Source organism: Camelus bactrianus, chromosome 5 (genome assembly GCF_048773025.1).
Source record: "Camelus bactrianus isolate YW-2024 breed Bactrian camel chromosome 5, ASM4877302v1, whole genome shotgun sequence".
Taxonomy (NCBI): domain Eukaryota; kingdom Metazoa; phylum Chordata; class Mammalia; order Artiodactyla; family Camelidae; genus Camelus; species Camelus bactrianus.
Genome location: NC_133543.1, coordinates 49,052,336 through 49,070,357, shown reverse-complemented (window position 1 = coordinate 49,070,357; position 18,022 = coordinate 49,052,336). Strand labels below are relative to the sequence as shown.

Here is an 18,022-nt window from a genome sequence, read left to right as displayed (position 1 = left end):
TCAGTTCCAAAATGGAGAACTTTTTATCTGGGGAAAAATAGCACCTGTCCCTTTGGATTTTTGCTGGTATTCATTTATTTATGAGACTGTTTTTCTAGTTTTTAAATCCAGAAGAATGTCTGGAATAAAAATTCCTAAGAAATAAACTCAAACAAGATAGCAATGCATACTTATTTTTTTGAGAAAATTACTTATTCACAATTTTCTTCCGCAAGATGACATACTCTAGGAATGTGTTGGCTGAAGTTGTCAGGGTGAAGGGGTTGAGTCCAGAATTAAGTGGATATAAAGAAGCCAAAATAGGCTGACATGCTTGCAGAACTCAGCTGCAGGCAGACTCCAGGTCCAGGGACAAAGGAGAAAAAGTTAGTTAAGCCAGGTGAGATAAACTGTATGCCAGGGAGAAGTAAAGTGTGGGAGTCAGATAATCAAAGCTAAGCAGGAAGTAAGCAGCTGATGTGAAAATAATCCAAAAGCAGAAAACCAGGTTGGCTGAAGCTAAGGGGAACAGACAGCTGCAAAGTTCTAGGTGGATTGGTATTGTTCTGCTCAATCTGTCCTTTATTCTTAAGCCTTCAGTGTGTAAACTTCTCATTTCTGGGTTTTAGTAGTACACATACATGGTAAATTATGTTCAAGTAGTATAGAAATACTAACCATAAAACAGCAGAATCCCCTGACACCTTTTCAGTGCCTCCCCGTAGATATAGCAGTTTTTTTCCTTCCAGAGGGAAAACATTGCGCATATGCTAGCATGTATGCCCCTATGTATATGATCCTCCTAAAACATTTTATTCAAAGCTGTTCTTTGAATGTAGTGCAAGCTGTTCTCAACATTATGTTTTTTTACTAAATAATTTATTTGGGGAATCTTTCCACGTGAACATGAACAGGTCTGTATCATTATTCACTGTTACTAAATAGTGTTCCATGAGAGCAACATACTGGAATTTATGGTGTTAACTCTTTAGGGTGGACACTGATTTTTTCCAGTATTTGAAATTAAAAGTATATTGTGATTAACAACTTTGCAAACACGACTTATCAAACTTCAGCAAAATATTCATAGGGCAGTTTAATTGCTGAGCAAAAGAGTATATGCAACTTTATTTTAGAAAGTATTGCCAATGAGTCCTTCAGGGAAAAAAGCGCACTCATTGACACACTCTCTTGAACTGTGAGAGGGGCTGTTACTTCCATATCCTGGCCTGCCAAAGATTGCATCCATTGAGAAGAGTCTCAATTATGTCTCTAGAGCTTTACTGTTAAAATTATTGACTATTTTAATCTTATCCATATCTTTCAAAATTTCATGAGTTTCAATCATCTTTCCTCACAGTCTTATGCTTCCTAAAAGACAATGATTCCTAAAAGACAGTATTTTCATATCTTTCACAAGAAATAAAGCAATGCATCTAGTATCATTTGAGCTCAAACTCTGGAGGAAAAAATTGCTAATCAGAGAGCTCTCAGGGAAAATGCTCTGCATCAGAGAATTTAGCTGTGAGTCATCATAGAATGTGGGAAAAGTGAAATATAAGCCATTATATTTCTATGAAATACAGTCAAGTGTTTCCAATGAACAAAAATATCAATCTAAATTGGTCACTTCATGAAAGCAGGTATGGTTCCTACATTCTCAACAATATAGATTCCAGTTAGTAATCACATTAACTCTGTCTCCTTCACTTAAGTGTGCAGTACCTTCTAGTCCCAAGTTAACTTGTTTATCAGCCTTGTCATTATTATCATTACTTTGTGGGGTTTTTTTGTCTTGTTTTTTTAGTTTTCTGAATGTCATTGATGCAAGAGGTTTGTTGGATTGTGAATGTCTGATAGAGAACATAATTGTTTCAAAATAGTTTGGAAACACAGTGAGAAGTCATTTTACCCTTCACTTCCTATTTCCTGTCAGGGTGAAATTAACATTTGCTAAATTATCCTTACTATGTGAATCTGCCATCCTATTTTTTTGCTTCATTTTTTCTTAGTTTATATTATCTTGCTTTATGGTCCATACCCTTGTAAGCTACCCTAAATCTTTTGATAAATGCATAGGAGAACAAATATATATTATCTATATATCAATCTCTATATATTTATCTAAATATAAATACATATATAGACCATTTCATAATTCTCTTTGGCAAAGCTATTCTAGCATCTGTTTCTCACCCCTAGGATCAACTCCAGCTTCCCAGAAAGCATAGAGGTTGATTATTTAGATGCTGTGGTTTTAATTCCCTAAGGTGGGAAAAATGAAAGTGAGGGGGCTGTGATTGCATTGGGCAGTCACATCCCACATGTGCAGAATCTGTCTTTACAGCTTGACTGCATTACTGGCAGGCTGTGCTCTGGGAATCAAACTGAGGGACAAGGGAGGCAATGAGGAGTGGGAGAAGGAGGGCAAGGAAAAACATTGACTTCTAGCCTCCCCTTTCTTCCGTGTGCTTCGTTATCTCTAAGAAAATGCAGCTGCAGGTGCTGAGAGAGAATGCCATGCTTATCTATCCTCACAGCCTCTTCCCTAGAAACTAAGCTACAGAGAGGTCAAGCATTTGGCTCACTGATTGAGGGGCTGTGTCATTCATCATCTAACTCAGATGCTTTTGGAAAGGAAAGAGAATGACCTGAATAATTTAGTTCTCAGCAACAGGCATAAACCCAGACTGTCCCCAGAACCCTGTGACTTCTAGTCATATTGCTTAAATATGAGATTTGGTGGGTTGGAAACAAAAGGAAAGAGTGGAAGGAAATGGCTAGATTGGTTATTTTGGAGGGGACTGGGAGCAAGAGGATAAGGTGGATGTCCCAGCTGCATTTCCTTTTTTACTTTCAAACTTTAGAGCTGTTTTGCACGAGGACATCTGTGGCAGAATGGCAACATCTGGTAAGGTCATTGCCAAACAGGCACCCAGAGAAGAAGGAATATTCTAGAGCTGAGGAGGAGGTGCCCAGAGAAGTGAAAGGCATGTAGATCTTCTGGAGAAGTAATGTTCTAAAGCAGGTATTTGCCTCAGCAATTCCAGTATAAGCTTCAGTTCTCATATTTAGGATATCAGACAAGAAAAAACAACGATAGAAAATGTAATGATGTCTTTGCTTGCTTTATAAAGGTGGTTGGGTGAAGCGTGGCTATCAGCCAAAGGAAACTTTCTGTCTAGCAGGCTATATTAGATTCAACTCAAGGGACCCGCAGTCCAAGATACTCAGAAATTTTCTGTCTAGGTTGGGCCTCTGGCTCTTAGATTTTCGATATTAGCACCAGAAGATTTCTAATATGCACTCAAGAGCTGGTATAATTCAAATCAGCTGCACTGAGAGGATTTTCTTTCCCTACAGCTCTCAGTACCAGACTGTTGATCAGAGGCTACCATCCTCTCCCCTTCTCCATCCTCAGAGAGGCCCCAAGATTCGTGAACTGCAGATTTGACACAGTCACATCTAGTCAGCCACCCTGGGCCTGGTACATTGTTGAAGGTTTTGTACTCATCTCAAGCTAACCCAGAGCCAGACTAGGTGCTAGAGGTTTATGGTTGGCCTTTTATGACAGCTATAGAATTCGGAGCTTTTCCATCTGGTCGCAGATTTAGGGCATGGTTTGTGGATCTATGAGCTTACTCCCACTGCTGAGAACCTGAGCAACAATGAGGGTCCAAGAAAATCCACAGTCTCACTTCAGATTAAGAGAATACTTTGGGAGGTCAGCTGGCTGTGAATGATCCCCAAGAGCTCCAAGGTATACTTCTAGTTTTGGGTTTTTTAAAACAGAAATTGAGATCAGGTCTTACATCTCAGGGGAACCAGTTGCATCAAGGACATTAAGATTGAAGACAAGTTATAGAATCTGGTTGCATGATGGAATCCCTTTGCATTCCTCTGGGAAGTAACAAAGGATACTTTTTTATTTTATTTGTTGAGCTCGAATGTGGCCACTGGCCAGGAATTTTTGGTCAAGGATCTGACAGATTCTTGAGTTTACCAGAAAAAACAATTCTAGGAAGATCTTGGCTCATTTTACAACTTGCTCATTTTGTTGGAGTAACAAAGGATAATTCAGAAATCCTAGAGGCCCATTTCACAAAGCAGTAGAATTTTGAGAACAACTGGAGAAAATGGGGACATAGAGAGATTTAGAATGTTGGCTTAGACCACTTTCCCAGACTTGCTGGTAGGGAACCAAAACATTTGTGTCTTAGAAGATTCAAGTAGGACTGTTTAAGGCAGAATCAACTCTACTTCTGTGTTCCCAGCAACCTCACTTTCTACTGCCTTTATCACTGACATAGTGGCATTTGTTAGTGAGGCAGGAGACCCTCATTGGGGTCCTATCCCTAGTCATCTAGATCCCTTCCTGGTATTCCAACTGCCACTAAGCTTTCCTTCTGTTCACTGTTCTTTGAAAATTTGCAATCAGAAGCAGATGGGGAGATTTTGTTATCTGACACTGGTTATGGACTTCTAATCCTATTGTCTATATTGACTGTGTCATTCCAAAGCGTAATGTCCTAGACTGCTACCTCCCTCATGAAGAAAGATGTTAATTCTTGTCAGATTATTGGAAAATTTAACAAACACTGGAGAATCCAGGTCCACCAGTGTTGGAGATGATTTTAATTTCAGTCTCTGTTGCTCTAGAAATGTAGTAATTTTCAGAGATGACCAAGATAACTTGGTTCTTATTTGTTTATAAGTCTGTCTCCCTTTGTCCTTAAATTCAGTGACTCTAATATCTTACTATTTCCAGCACTGATACCTGGCACAGTGCTTGGCACTTAATGAATGTATGTACCACAAATGATTCCTAAATAAATGAATGTCAAAAGCAAACACCATGGTTAAATGTATTGCCCTATATGACATGTAAAACTGCAAGAACATCTTTTAATGAAAAATTGGAGCTCACTTATAAAAAATATATCTGAAATTAAAATGCTAAAATATAGAATTATAAATAAAAATAAGTACATATGATTATAAATATATTTTGGAGGGACTTACTTGTTTGCAACCACTTTCTGCAAGACAGCATATTCCAGTAATGTGCTCCAAGGGGTCTGAGAGTCATTAGGACAAAGGAACTTAGGAAGAATAGAGTTGAGCCACCAGGAAATCTGAAGCCACCAAAATGCCCAGAACTGGAACCCAAAGTAGGTCAATTCTAGGTTAGGCACACATATCAAGGAGCCTTAGCCAAAATTGGCTAAACTCTGGGCAGAACACAGTTGCAGAGAATGTAAAGACAAGAGTCATAAATCAAAAGTCATTTAAGTTAGGAAAGAATAAAACAATCTCAGGGGCAAGAAAAAGAGTTGGAATAAAGAAAATGTTAGCCACACTGGAGTAAAGAGATGTAAGTACAAGAAGAATCCAAGAATATAAATTAGTTATGCAATGAATGGGGTGAAGCCTGAGCCAGTTTTGGAGACTAGAGCTTATGTCCCTGGCTATTTTCATCAGATGTTTGGTCTGTCCAGCTAGCTGCCTTTGTTAGTCCTTCCACATAGAAATATTTTTACCTGTGGGGATTTAAGTTAACAGGTAATAAATGTGATGTATTTTGGGTTGTACTTATAATAAAAAGAAATATTGTCAGCTTCTTCTAAACCTGTGTGGAATCTGGGAATCTAGGGGAAGTACGTTGTGCTTTATTAATCCAGGAGTCATCATTCATCAATCTCAACCCTTCAAGTTATATCTCAGGACAAGAAAATAATAGTTGATTTTTTTTTCCATTGGAGATCTGAGACTGCCATTCACAGCCTTTTATTATGGTGTTTACATCTAGCAAGTTAGAGGCAATTGTTAGAAGAGGAAACAGGTAGAAGCAAGCAACTGGAAAACAACAAGAATAAATCTAAAAGTCTGATGATGAAAGATAAACAAATAAATAAAGCAGAAGAAAATGTAAAAAGCAGAGCTCTGAGTTTTAAAAATAGAGATGTCACAGTATTACAGTCTATTACTTCAGTTGAATACTATTATTACTTTAATTTGTCAGTAGGAAATTAAATTACATACTGCATATTCCCTTTATAAGTTCCAAGAAATAAGTCAGCAATTTCAATTAAAAAGATGGTTAAACAAAAAAATACTGTACTTTAATGGGTTGAGAATAGAAACTAGTACTTACTGGTGGGCACTGGTCTAGGTGCTTTATATTTATTAATTCATTCAATACTCATTACCCTGTGAGGTAACTACTCTTATTATTCCCATTTTACAGTTGAGAACAATGAGTCATGGAGAGGTTAAGTGCCTCACTCAAGGTCACAGTTAGAAAGTGCTAAAGCCCAGATATGAATCCAGATAATCTTGCTCCAGACCCAAACTTTTAAAAAATATTTATTCTAAAATATTTCAAGCATAGAAAAAATTGACAGAACTATGCAATGGACACCCATACACTCAACACCTAGAGTCTTCAATTGTCATTTTATAATATTTATCACATGTTTGTTAATGCAGTCCTCAAACCATCAATCAATTCTTATTTTTTGATATCTTTCAAAATAAGTTGCAAATACCAATAGGCCTCACCCATAAATACTTCATAATTCATATAGATAACTAGAATTTAGTATTTGTTTATGGGCTTTTTAAAGGTAAAACCAAGTACAATGCACAAACTTTACTGGTATTCTATCAGTTTTGACAAACATGTATACCCATGTGTAGCAAACCTCTATCAGGCTGTTGAACACTCCCATTACCTCAGAAAGTTCCGTCATCCCTGCCCCCCAGTCAATTCCTGCTTCACGCCTAGAGATTAGTTTGTCTGTTCTAGAGCTCACATGAAATGGATCATGTAGTTTGGTGGAAGACTTTGGTGTAAGGCATCTTTCACTAGGCATGTTTTTGGACACAATCATTTTTGTGTGTATCAGTAGTTCATTTTTATCACTGAATTTTGTTCTCTTGTATAAATATGCCACAGTTTTAATTTTTCTATCTATTCTGTGGATGGACACCTGGGCTCCTTGCAATTTTTGGTAATTATGCTTTACAATTTTTATATTTTCCTACATATTTATCGTTTCTCGTTCTCCTCATTCCTTCCTTAAGATCTAAATTTCCATCTGAAACATCTGAAAATATCTTTTTCTTGATTCTTGAAAGGCACTTTTGGTGTACGTGTAATTCTAGCTTTACATTTTTTTTTTTCTTTCAATGCTTTAAAGACATTGTTACATTGTCTTCTGGTTTCTCTTTTTCTGTGATGAGAAGCCAGTGATCATTGTTATATTGTTACCTAATATATAGCATGCTATTTTTCTTTATGTGCTTTTACTATTTTGACCATGATATCCCTTGTTAATATTTGACCCATGTGACTTAAAACATTTATTAGTAGTGATATATAAAATAATTTGCTTTCTAAACTATTTTTTCATCAAAAAGGTAAAACTATAGATAGATTTTTTTCAATGAGCTATCCTGGAAATCAGTCTATAAAGAATTCCATACATTTTGCAAGTACACATAATCTTTTTCACTCCTTTGGTTTCAGCTGTTTATATATCATATAACTATATAATCATATGTAGTATGTATATACACACACGTACTTATGATATATATAGAACATATACACATACACAGCCTAATTTTCTTTATTAAGCTCCACATTGATATTTCCAATTAATCTCTGAATTTTTACGTTTGGGTATTTCAGATGTACCTCAGATCCTTAAAATACAAAACATTATCTCTCCCTCCCATAATTTCTAAACTATTACTTCTTCCATATTCTCTATATGATATGACAGTCAGTCATAAAGTCCAGATGTTATAGACCTCACTGTCAGAACCTGTGATCTGTGTACATAGTTAGAAATCAACTGTTAGTTTTTTTTTAATTTATAAAGATAGTAAGAATCACATCATTTTCTAGTTAACACCTGTTTCTATTTTTAAAACAATTCTGTGATATATTTTTAAAATCCAGAAGGTTATAGAAGCATAAAAAATTAACAGTAGTCCCTTATAAAGAGATATATATATATATATATATGTATGTATATTTTAGTAGCTGTACTTAAAATACATGTTATCTGCTTCTGTTTTTAGCTATCAAAATGCTACTCTGAACAATCTTGTGCACATAAATTGGTTTAAGGTGTATCCATGAAGTAAGTTCCTAGTGCTCAAATTGCAAGGGTAAGATGTATACATTTTAATTTAGAGAACTAGTGTCAGATTTCCTTCTAGAAAAGGTGTACCAAAAAAGTTTATCAGAGTGCTTTATTTCCTTACATCTTAGGCAGTACATTGCTTCATTAAATTAGGGCTTCCATTTTAAATTATTATAAATATGTAAACTTATGCTTCCTTTTATAAGTTTCATTGTTTGGTTTTTTTTTAATTTTGTTTTGATTTGAATCGTTGAGTCATCTAAATTTTATTTGGATACAAGTGTATGGCTCCAAAGATAATGTGAACCGCCCAATGCTGAACTTTCACATATGTGTTCCACAAGAATACAATACAAAAAGAAAAGCAAATAAAAGTAAACAAAACTCACACCTTAAGTGTAACTAGAAGGCAGAGAATGCCCAAACTTCAAAATGCCTATAAAGGAAAAAAATTCATTTGCACTGTCTCTCATACTCCAAGTCTTTATAGAAAATAGTCTAAATTCTATTTTAAATTACTGACAGAAAAAATGCTCACCTTCATTGTGAAAATTCTGGGGAAAAAAGCATTTCCACAAACTTCTCTGTATAGCCTGTTTGATAACCTCTATTTTCCTGCTCTGATTTGAAACAAACTACAGTTTTTGTATAGACTCTATATTATACTAGTGTTTCAAATTATGCTTAATGAGAGTAACAAAATCAGTTTGAGGGAAATGAAATCATGTGATAGATTAAAACTCAACTTTCAATAATCTTAAATCTGGGCATCCACAGAATATGGGAGAAGGGGTAAGGAGAGGGCTAACTAAGTCACAGCCAAGATCACAGCCAATATCGTATGACGGAACCAGTTTGTTGGCACAAATAATACCTTAGATCAAATAATCAAAAATATACCTCTAGTCACTGCTATTGACTCCATTGCTCCTATTGCTCCCTAAACTGCTGAAAAGTTGCTGCTTAAGCTTTTGCCTCTCTTGCAAATAGAGATTCTCCACTGCCTCTCTTCTTTTGTGTCATTAAATCCAAATTAGAAATCTTGAGCTGATGTATTTTATTGGCTTGGTCAAGGTCGTGTGGTCACTTCTTAGATCCATGGGATCCTAGAAAAGTCATTATTTGGTCCTTTCTGCTTCTATTGCAGGAGGTCTCCCCCCATGATTCATTTAATAACAAACTCTCTAAATCGATGTAGAGAATCAGTTTGCTAGGCAAGTGCTAGGCTCCTCCCTCCAAACTAATGTCCACTATGCTTACTCACCTTCAGTTTTACAAAATTTTATAAAAATTTGACTTTGACATTTACATGATGAAAATTTCTAAACACTCCCATCTGACATTAGCCTGTCAGCTATTCAGTGAAGCATGTTATCCCAGTAAGCCCATTGCTTTTTGCATATCTCTAAAGTAGCCACACTGAAGTATCAATTGTTTGCACTTGTCTGAAAAGTTGACAGCTTGTAAGTACTTTTGTGATGTAGTTTAAACATACTCAAATTTAGAATTAGTCACACCTCGGTTAGCATCTATTTCCACTACCTATCTAGCTATACAATGATAGAGAAGTCATGAAATTCATCAGTCTCTGCTTCATCATTTTTAAATGGTGATCACAAGGGTGGTATGTGAGAAGATGAGATAATAGTATTAAAAACATGTAGTCCAGTGCCTTGAAATGGTAGTCACTTGGCAACTATAATTATAACTACCATGATTATTATGGTCACTATTGGCTTGTGCTGAAATGCTTAACATTTCTTTCAAGAATTTTTTTCTGTAAAAAATACACCTTTTGTCTCCATACTGTTGCCAGTTCTGCCACTTTCATCTGATGTCCAAGAGAAAGACTGGCACTTTAATCAATAATATAAAATATTAGTACAACTGGAACTTGTTAGAGTCCAAGCCTAAGTTGACTTCGATACAATTCTTGCCAAAATCTTACTTTAGCTATTGAATTTTTTAGAAGGGAAGGCTAATGGACAGCTTGACTATTAATCTTTCTATATTTTTCAGGCATTAGTGCTGTATTAAGATCACTCACCAGAAAGCATAGCGCCTGGACCATATTTCATAAATTCCCCACAGAAATGCTTTTACTGAATTATGATTTAATGATTAATAATTTACAATCAGCACTCAGCTGTCTAAAAGTCAGATGTCAGTTTTATTTGATTAAGTGCTTGTATTTGAAGACAGAAGACAATGTCCACCATCCATTCATTCACCTAGTCAACAACAAGATGTTGTTTCATTCAACATCAAAATCATGACTAAAGAAGTCTTCTGAGATGAAAATTAGCACTGCCAAAGTCAGCACTTTGGTGCAGACTTTCTGTATATTGTCTGGTTTAATCATTATGGCCCTATGAGATACATGAGGGATTCCAAAGTTTACTCAGGCTATATTATTAAGATCTCATAGCTAGTAGGTGGCAGAATGAGATTGTTGTGCTATGGGATGGTAAGATTATATTTGGACTATACAATAAGAAGACTGGCTGACAAATTAAATTTCAATGGAAGGTTTTGAAAAATATTTTCATTAATGGCAGCATCTTTGCAATAAGTTTGTAACTTCCCTTTGTATCTACTTTTAAGGACAATATTCTGTATGCACATAAATTAATAATGTTTTTTCAGCATTTAGAATGGATCCCTAAAAATATAAGATATAAGAAACACTTTTATTGTAACATGAAAAGACAGATGTAAAAATGCTTTTGATTTTGTTAATTCAGTGATGCATAGGTTTAGCTTAGCTAATATTTAGTCCAGACTTTTAGATCATGCGATACTCTGAAAAGTCAATTCAAAGGTTTTAAGTTTGGAAAGTTCTAAAACTATATGGTTGAACCCACTTATATTATTCTACCCAACTGTTAACAAGTCCATGCTTCTACATTGCTACTTACAGAGACGAATTAATGACCAAATTAACTATTCCATTTTCTGATAACTATTTAGAAAGTGCTTTATTATCTTGAGCCAAATCTGTTGTCTTCAGCTTATTGCTCCTAATTCATCTCTTTTCCTAAAAAAAAAAAACCAAAAAACAAAAAAACAACTTAAGTCTAATTTCACTTCTACACAAGAATAATTCAGATACTTGAAAACAGTAATGTTCTAATTCAGTTTTTTCTGCTTCAACTAATATATCCTCTATTCTTTAACTGTTCTATGGATGACATGATTTGAGTCTTATCAATGTTCTAATTCCATTTGAAGACCTTCCAGTTTACATATATTACTTTTGGGTGTGGTCATGGAGTACAGCAGGATAGACAAAAACTGCCTTCTTCATCTTCCTTCAATACAGATAAAGGTTATATTAGCTTTCTTGGCAGACACAAATCAATATTGATCTGTATTGCAATTACTATTAAGTAAACCCCCTTGACAGTTTTCTCTGCTGCAAAAGCATATCAACTGCATTTGTGCAGATGGGTTGTTATGCTCCAAAGTTAAAAACATTACATGTATTCCTACTATATTATTATTCTATTAGATTTGGCCAATATTTCTAAGATATAAAATCATACCATAGTTAAAAATTCATTTTTACTTTTCACCTATGTACCAATCACTGTACTAGGTATTTTCACTTGTATTATTTTTTTATGCTCCTTGCTCCTTATTTAACAGGAGCAAGAATTCCAATTTTATAATTGACAGTTTCAAGAATATAAAGTAATTTGATTGAGACCTGTAAGAATATTAATAACAGAATTTAGAATTTGAATGTAGGTCTTTCTAATTCCAAAAGCCTGTGATTCTGTTTGTTTATACTAGCCTATAACCATGAGTTATTAAGAAACTATATATTTAAGGAACTCCACGTAAGGAATATAATTTTGAAAGTTCACTAAATATTTTAAGGGAAGAAAATTTCTTATGCAAGTAAAAGCAAACTGTAGTTCTGTAGCTTGTCTTTATAAATTGTACTTATTCAGAGCATTTGACTCCTCTCAATAAATGTGTGAAGTGTTACTATACATGAGTTTATTTGTGCATATGGCATATATAAATAATTCTTAACAGTCTTTTAATAAGTGTCAGTTTTATGCATGACATTAAAGCAAAATATTTGGAAAATAAGTAAATTTTAAGATGAACAATTGTTAGTTTTCATACTATTAGTCTGGAAAGAGGGTTCCAAGTAGATACATGCTAACATTCCTTTTCCAAATTTCTTTCTTTAAAATTGCTTCACACCTCATCCTCGCAACATCCCTTGAGGGTTTTGGGCATAAGCATCCATTGCTATTGTGGAAATTTCCCTCTCTCTGGTCACAAATGACTGAACCAAGGGGAAATAAATCCATAGGCTGGGATAGACCAATTAGAGTATCTTTTTATTTACATTTTTTGAGATAGAGGCTATAGGCATATGGTGGGAACTTAAACTGAAAAATCAAATAAAGTTGAAGCAGGGGATGGCATTTTGGTCTATGTGCATTCTTAGAAGTAGAGAAAGCCATTCTTTAGGTAGAATGCAGTAGAAATCAGCAAATAAGAAAAGCCCAGAAATCTGTGATGCCATAAAAGGCATAAGAGTTATCCCAGTAATTATTTTCCATTTTTATTTTCCAGGATACAGAAATAAACTATGTGTCCTCTCTTTGGACGTCTATAAGATTGCCATTGTTTTGTTAAAATATCTCTCACATACTACTTATTTAAGCTAGTAGGAGTCTGATCCTTACAATGATCGGCACTCCATTATGATTAACTAATTTATTTTTTCTTACTTTCCATTGATAGCAAGTAATGAATTAAACTACTAAACATCTCAATTTCACCCAACAGTGGAAAATTCTGGATTAGAATATGTGTGTGTACATATATGTGTGATTTCTGTCAAGAAAATATTATACAAGAAATTCAGCTAAGGCCAGCACTTATAAGAGACAAAATATACATATAGAAAAGGCTACAGTATCAAGTACAAAATTTATTTTCCTTAATTATAGTAATAAAATTACCAAGAGGTTTAAGGGAAATGTATAAAGAATAACCAGTCAGTTGTCACTGAGTAAGATCACTTGAAGACTAGGTTTTGACAAGAATTGGGCTGGAAAAAATCATCAAAAATATTTTTTATATGAGACAGAAGAACAAGGTTCATAAATGGAGAATTGATGCATAAATTGTATTAGAGAAGACTACTTTAAATGGCTTGTAGGATGGCTTGAAATAGATAAAGACTAGAATTGAGAGAAACCTATAAACACTACTAGAGCAATCCAAATAAAGATTTACAAAGATGATTACCTTAAAGTAGGTATATGAAAAATGAATAATATTTAAATACCTAATGGAAAATAATTGTAAGAAAATTATTTTTAGAGGGATTAATGACAAAGGAATATTTCATGAGTAATTTTCAAAATAATGAGTATATATGTGTGTTTTTGTTTTTACAACGGCTAGAAGGTTAGAGTGATTCTAGTCATGGGAAACAATGAATTTTGTTTTTTCTTGTTAAATTGCTGTCATTGGTGGATTGCCACATAGATGACTGAGGGAAGAGAGTGTTTTGGGAAACATGTGGTACTTGTAAAATACGATAGGTGAAACTCTGTGTTTGCCTACATATTTACCGAAAAGATGGCTGTAATAGAGGGGAAAAGCAGAACTTTAAAGGATATCAGAGTTAAAATTTGGAAGGAAATACTAAGTCAAGGGACTAAATCAGAGCTATAAGAAAAGATACAGGAGAGTGGGGCTCAGAGGCAAAGAAACCTGAGTTTAGGTAAGGAAAATCTAGTCAATGGTTAAATACAGCACAGAGTGAAATAATTGGTCTGGCCTTCCAACAATCTCTAGCCACTTTGGAACTCTTTCATTATAAGGGAGAAACTTGAAAGGCAGTTTTCTGTAAAAGAAAGAGGATTCAAGAGATGAGTAAATGAAGTAAAATGAGTTATTCATGAAATTACAAATTAATATTAAGTGAAGCAAAACCAAGTTTAATAATTCAGATTTCTGTAAAATTCAGAGAATTTTCTTTAAATGCATGTATTCAATTTGCTGTTCCCTTTTTATTCATTCTAAGTTTTTATTTTATTCTAAACTTTTATAATTTAAATTTTTCCTTTATATACCCAAATTTTATCTAGAACTGAAGACAGTACTTATCTTGCAGGTACAAAGTTGGAAATGGCTTCCTCAGAACCTAAGGGTCTTGTCCCCTTCAGCAGAGAGTCTCTTGAAATTGTGGAACAGTGTAGTGCTAAAGGACACAGTGAGGAACACAAAGAAGATTTGAAGCCAGACACTGACTTGGAAGTTGGAAAAGAGCTTCCATTTGTTTATGGAAATCTTCCTCAAGCAATGGTGTCAGAACCATTGGAAGATGTGGACCCATATTACAAGAATAAAAATGTAAGGATTACTTATTGTGACTACATTTTATTTATTATGTAGACATGCAAAAAATGTTATTGTGATAGGATGAAAGAATAATAAAGAAAAAGTAATTTTAAGAAGTAATTTCTTCAAGAATAACTTTACGTTATAGAAAACTGGATAAGAAATTTCACACATATTTGAGATTTGTATCAAAGCTGATTATTTTCCTGGTAGGTTAGTTTGTTTGGAATTACTTTACTTTGTATATAATGGGCTATAACATTATGCCTTAATGTAAATGATTTATTTTATAGGAGCAAGATGATTGGCTACTTAAGATTATTAATTTAAAAATAACTATAACATAAAATTTCTATAACATGTACAACAATTTCAAATGTTCAACTTGATGAGCTTACTCAGTAGTTGGGAAAATAAAGCAAATCCATATTTTATTTATAAATCTTACTCATTTAGACATTCACATTCTGTCTTATGCCCAGAATGACTTGAGGAACCTACTAAATATTTGAACAATTCAAGAACATGCACAAAATTATAAAAATAAGAATAATTATTTCTTATTAAAATAAGAAAAGACAGATCTGTGTGGACTGACAAAGCTGAAAGAGTCTAGGAAATTGAATTTAAAAAGTTACAGAAATAGAATTTGAGTTATAGCTTGGAGAACACTTCTAATTTTTACAAGGCAAAGGGAAGATCTTCTTTGAACAGGGAAGAGCAGAGATTAATTCTGGAATAGGGAAGAGACAGGGTGATGAGACAACTAGAACCCTGTAGCCGTGCAACAGATTGTGGGAAATAAAATGAGATAATGGAGATGATAACATGGATTTAATGTGCTGGCTAAGGAACTGATGTGGTGAATGCAATGTTTAAGTAAGGTTAATCTGGAGATTCTAAATTACTACTGCATGGAAGAGATAGGATCAGAGAGATGAAATAGGAGAGGCAGTAATCCAGGCCTGAAGTCAAGCATCCTGGATTAAAGGAGTGTCTCAGAGGAGAGAGATAACACATCCAAGAAGAAACAGCAGTATTTGAAGACTGACTAATCATGTCAAGATTTCCAGCTTGAAAGATTCGAGGTGCTTCTGACAAAAATGAAGTAGCTATTAAAAAAGACCAAGTTTGGGGGAGATGGGAATTAACCCTGGTGTGGTCAAATGTGATTTGATATTCTTGTAGAGCATTCAATGATATTACCAAATGGGTGAAATAGAATGGAATCAGTTTCTGCGTAGAAAGCAAAGTGATCTTTTTGTATGACCCAATTCTTTCAGATACTTTGCATAGTGGAAATGTATTGTCATTTTACAATATAAATATATATATTAACAAAAAAAACTCCAGTATCTCTGGTAATCTCGATGGGCATTATACATCATTTGCTATGAAACACCTGTAAAATCTTAAGACTATTTTAGTGAAAAATGTAAATCCTCATCTCAGCTATCTCTTCTTTCACTGTTGCTATGCTTAAGTCATAACCATTGATATAAAATAGAAACCTTAGAGGTAACTATTATAGCAGAGGTCTGAGTTCTTTGTAATGTATGCAGATGTGGTGGGCAAATCTAGGTTTGTTATTGAAGACAAAATCAAAGATTTTGAAAGATAAAATAAACCAAAAACTGTGAGGAGAGGTGGAGGGTATAGCTCAGTGGTAGATTGCATGCTTAGCATGCATGAGGTCCTAGGTTCAGTCCCCAGTGCCTCCATTTAAAAAATAATAATAATAAATAAATAAACTTAATTACTTCCCTCCCCCTGCACTCCCCAAAAAGGATAAAGTACTGGGCTTTACAAAGAAAATAATATTTTAAAAAAGAATAAGAAAAATGAACGTTAAAAAAAGGCAAAAACTGTAAGAATAGCTTAATATATAAAGTACTGTTATTAATGATGTCCCAAAATTATTAAGGATTTTGAATTGTATTTAACTTATTCTCTTAATGATGGCATATAAGTAAATATTTCTAAAGTTAAATAAACACTTTTAGCACTTAAACATTAACGGGAAAATTATTATTTCTGGAACTACTCATTCCTTCACAGTGACATAAACTGATTGGTTATATCTTGTGTGAAGTTTAAGATTGTTTTGGAAAATAAATGGAAAGCAATTTTAAATAATCAGATTTATTTTATTTAGCCATTTTTAATTTCTCTTTGCTTTTAAAATGGAAAGGGAGAAAAGAACTACAACATAGTCCAAAATATATACAGATTGTATGTTGGAAAAGTATTCTGTTGAGGAGGATTATAGTACAGTTTGGTTTCCATTTAGAACATGTGTTCATGAGATACTGATGAATGTATTCTGTATATATTCACAAATATAAATACAAACATATAGTCACCAAATATACCTCTGTGTAATTATGTTACAGAATATATAATATAGAATAGATTAATGTAATATGTATTTTAGTATATTATATTTTATCCCATTGCATTACATACTGTATATGATATACTGTTATAACCTATATACTGTTTACTATATATAATATACTTATACACACACCACAATAAATGAATTTGCAAATGGATATGTATATATAATAAAAGTGCATATATGTGTATATGTATACACATGCAGACACACACTTTTCCTGTGTATATCTATAATATAGATGTTGTAGATACATGAATATATATACACACATATATACACACATATACACATATGACTCCTTTTTAGGATATTTCTGATCTTTCCTTTTTTTTTTTTTTTTTTTGGTTTTAATGCTTCTATATCCCAACATATTAGTTTTACATTGATGTAAATTTCTGTTTTAGATATGTTTGTGTCAATGATAACATACAAGTGGAGTTTTTTATACCATAGATAATTACTAATGATTAATGTAATACTTGAGTACATTGGGTAACTTTCACTATTGTAATCCTACACCTTATTTGCTTCAAAATAAATTAACTTTTTTTACTTTCATTGAAATTTGGTGTGTTTAAATGCATATCCATGAGCCATCAGATATAGATTTCTTCCTATTGCATTAGTTCTGCAGGAAGACTTGAGGATTGGTGGGTGGCACATAACTTTCTTAGGTAGAACACTGGCTGAAAATAAATAAGTAAATAAATAAATAGTAGATAAGCCTAAATATTCATAAAAATAGCTTAAAAATATCAAAATATAACTGACTTTATGACTGAAATGATCATTGGCAATAGTTGCATAATTGATGAGATTACAGGTTTCAGTTCTAATTTCACTTGATGTTTTTTCTCTTGCAGATTTTCATGGTATTAAATAAAAAGAGAACAATTTTCAGATTCAATGCCACCTGGTGTACATTGTCTCCTTTCAGTTCAATTAGAAGAACAAGTATTAAGATTTTGGTACATCCATATCCTTTTCTATTGGCTTTAGACTTTAGAATTTAGAATTGTACTATACAATATCAAATGCAGCTATTCTGTTCAAATATTGCTGCAGTCTTTTTCTCCTTTGAATTGATATCTCATATTAAGTCATATTG

The 18,022-nt window shown here is 33.6% G+C and overlaps 1 protein-coding gene across 3 annotated transcripts in view; it reads left to right on the top strand.

Moving 5' to 3' along the window:
* SCN7A (sodium voltage-gated channel alpha subunit 7) overlaps window positions 1-18,022 on the top strand; it is a 70,777-nt gene that overhangs the window by 4,295 nt on the left and 48,460 nt on the right. For 2 of the 3 annotated variants that reach the window (XM_045507624.2, XM_045507625.2), the window contains exons 2-3: window positions 14,287-14,525; window positions 17,778-17,890. In XM_045507624.2, the coding sequence (XP_045363580.2) occupies window positions 14,287-14,525; window positions 17,778-17,890 (352 nt within the window). The remainder of the gene's footprint in view (window positions 1-14,286; window positions 14,526-17,777; window positions 17,891-18,022) is intronic. The other variant, XM_074363829.1, reaches the window with a different exon arrangement.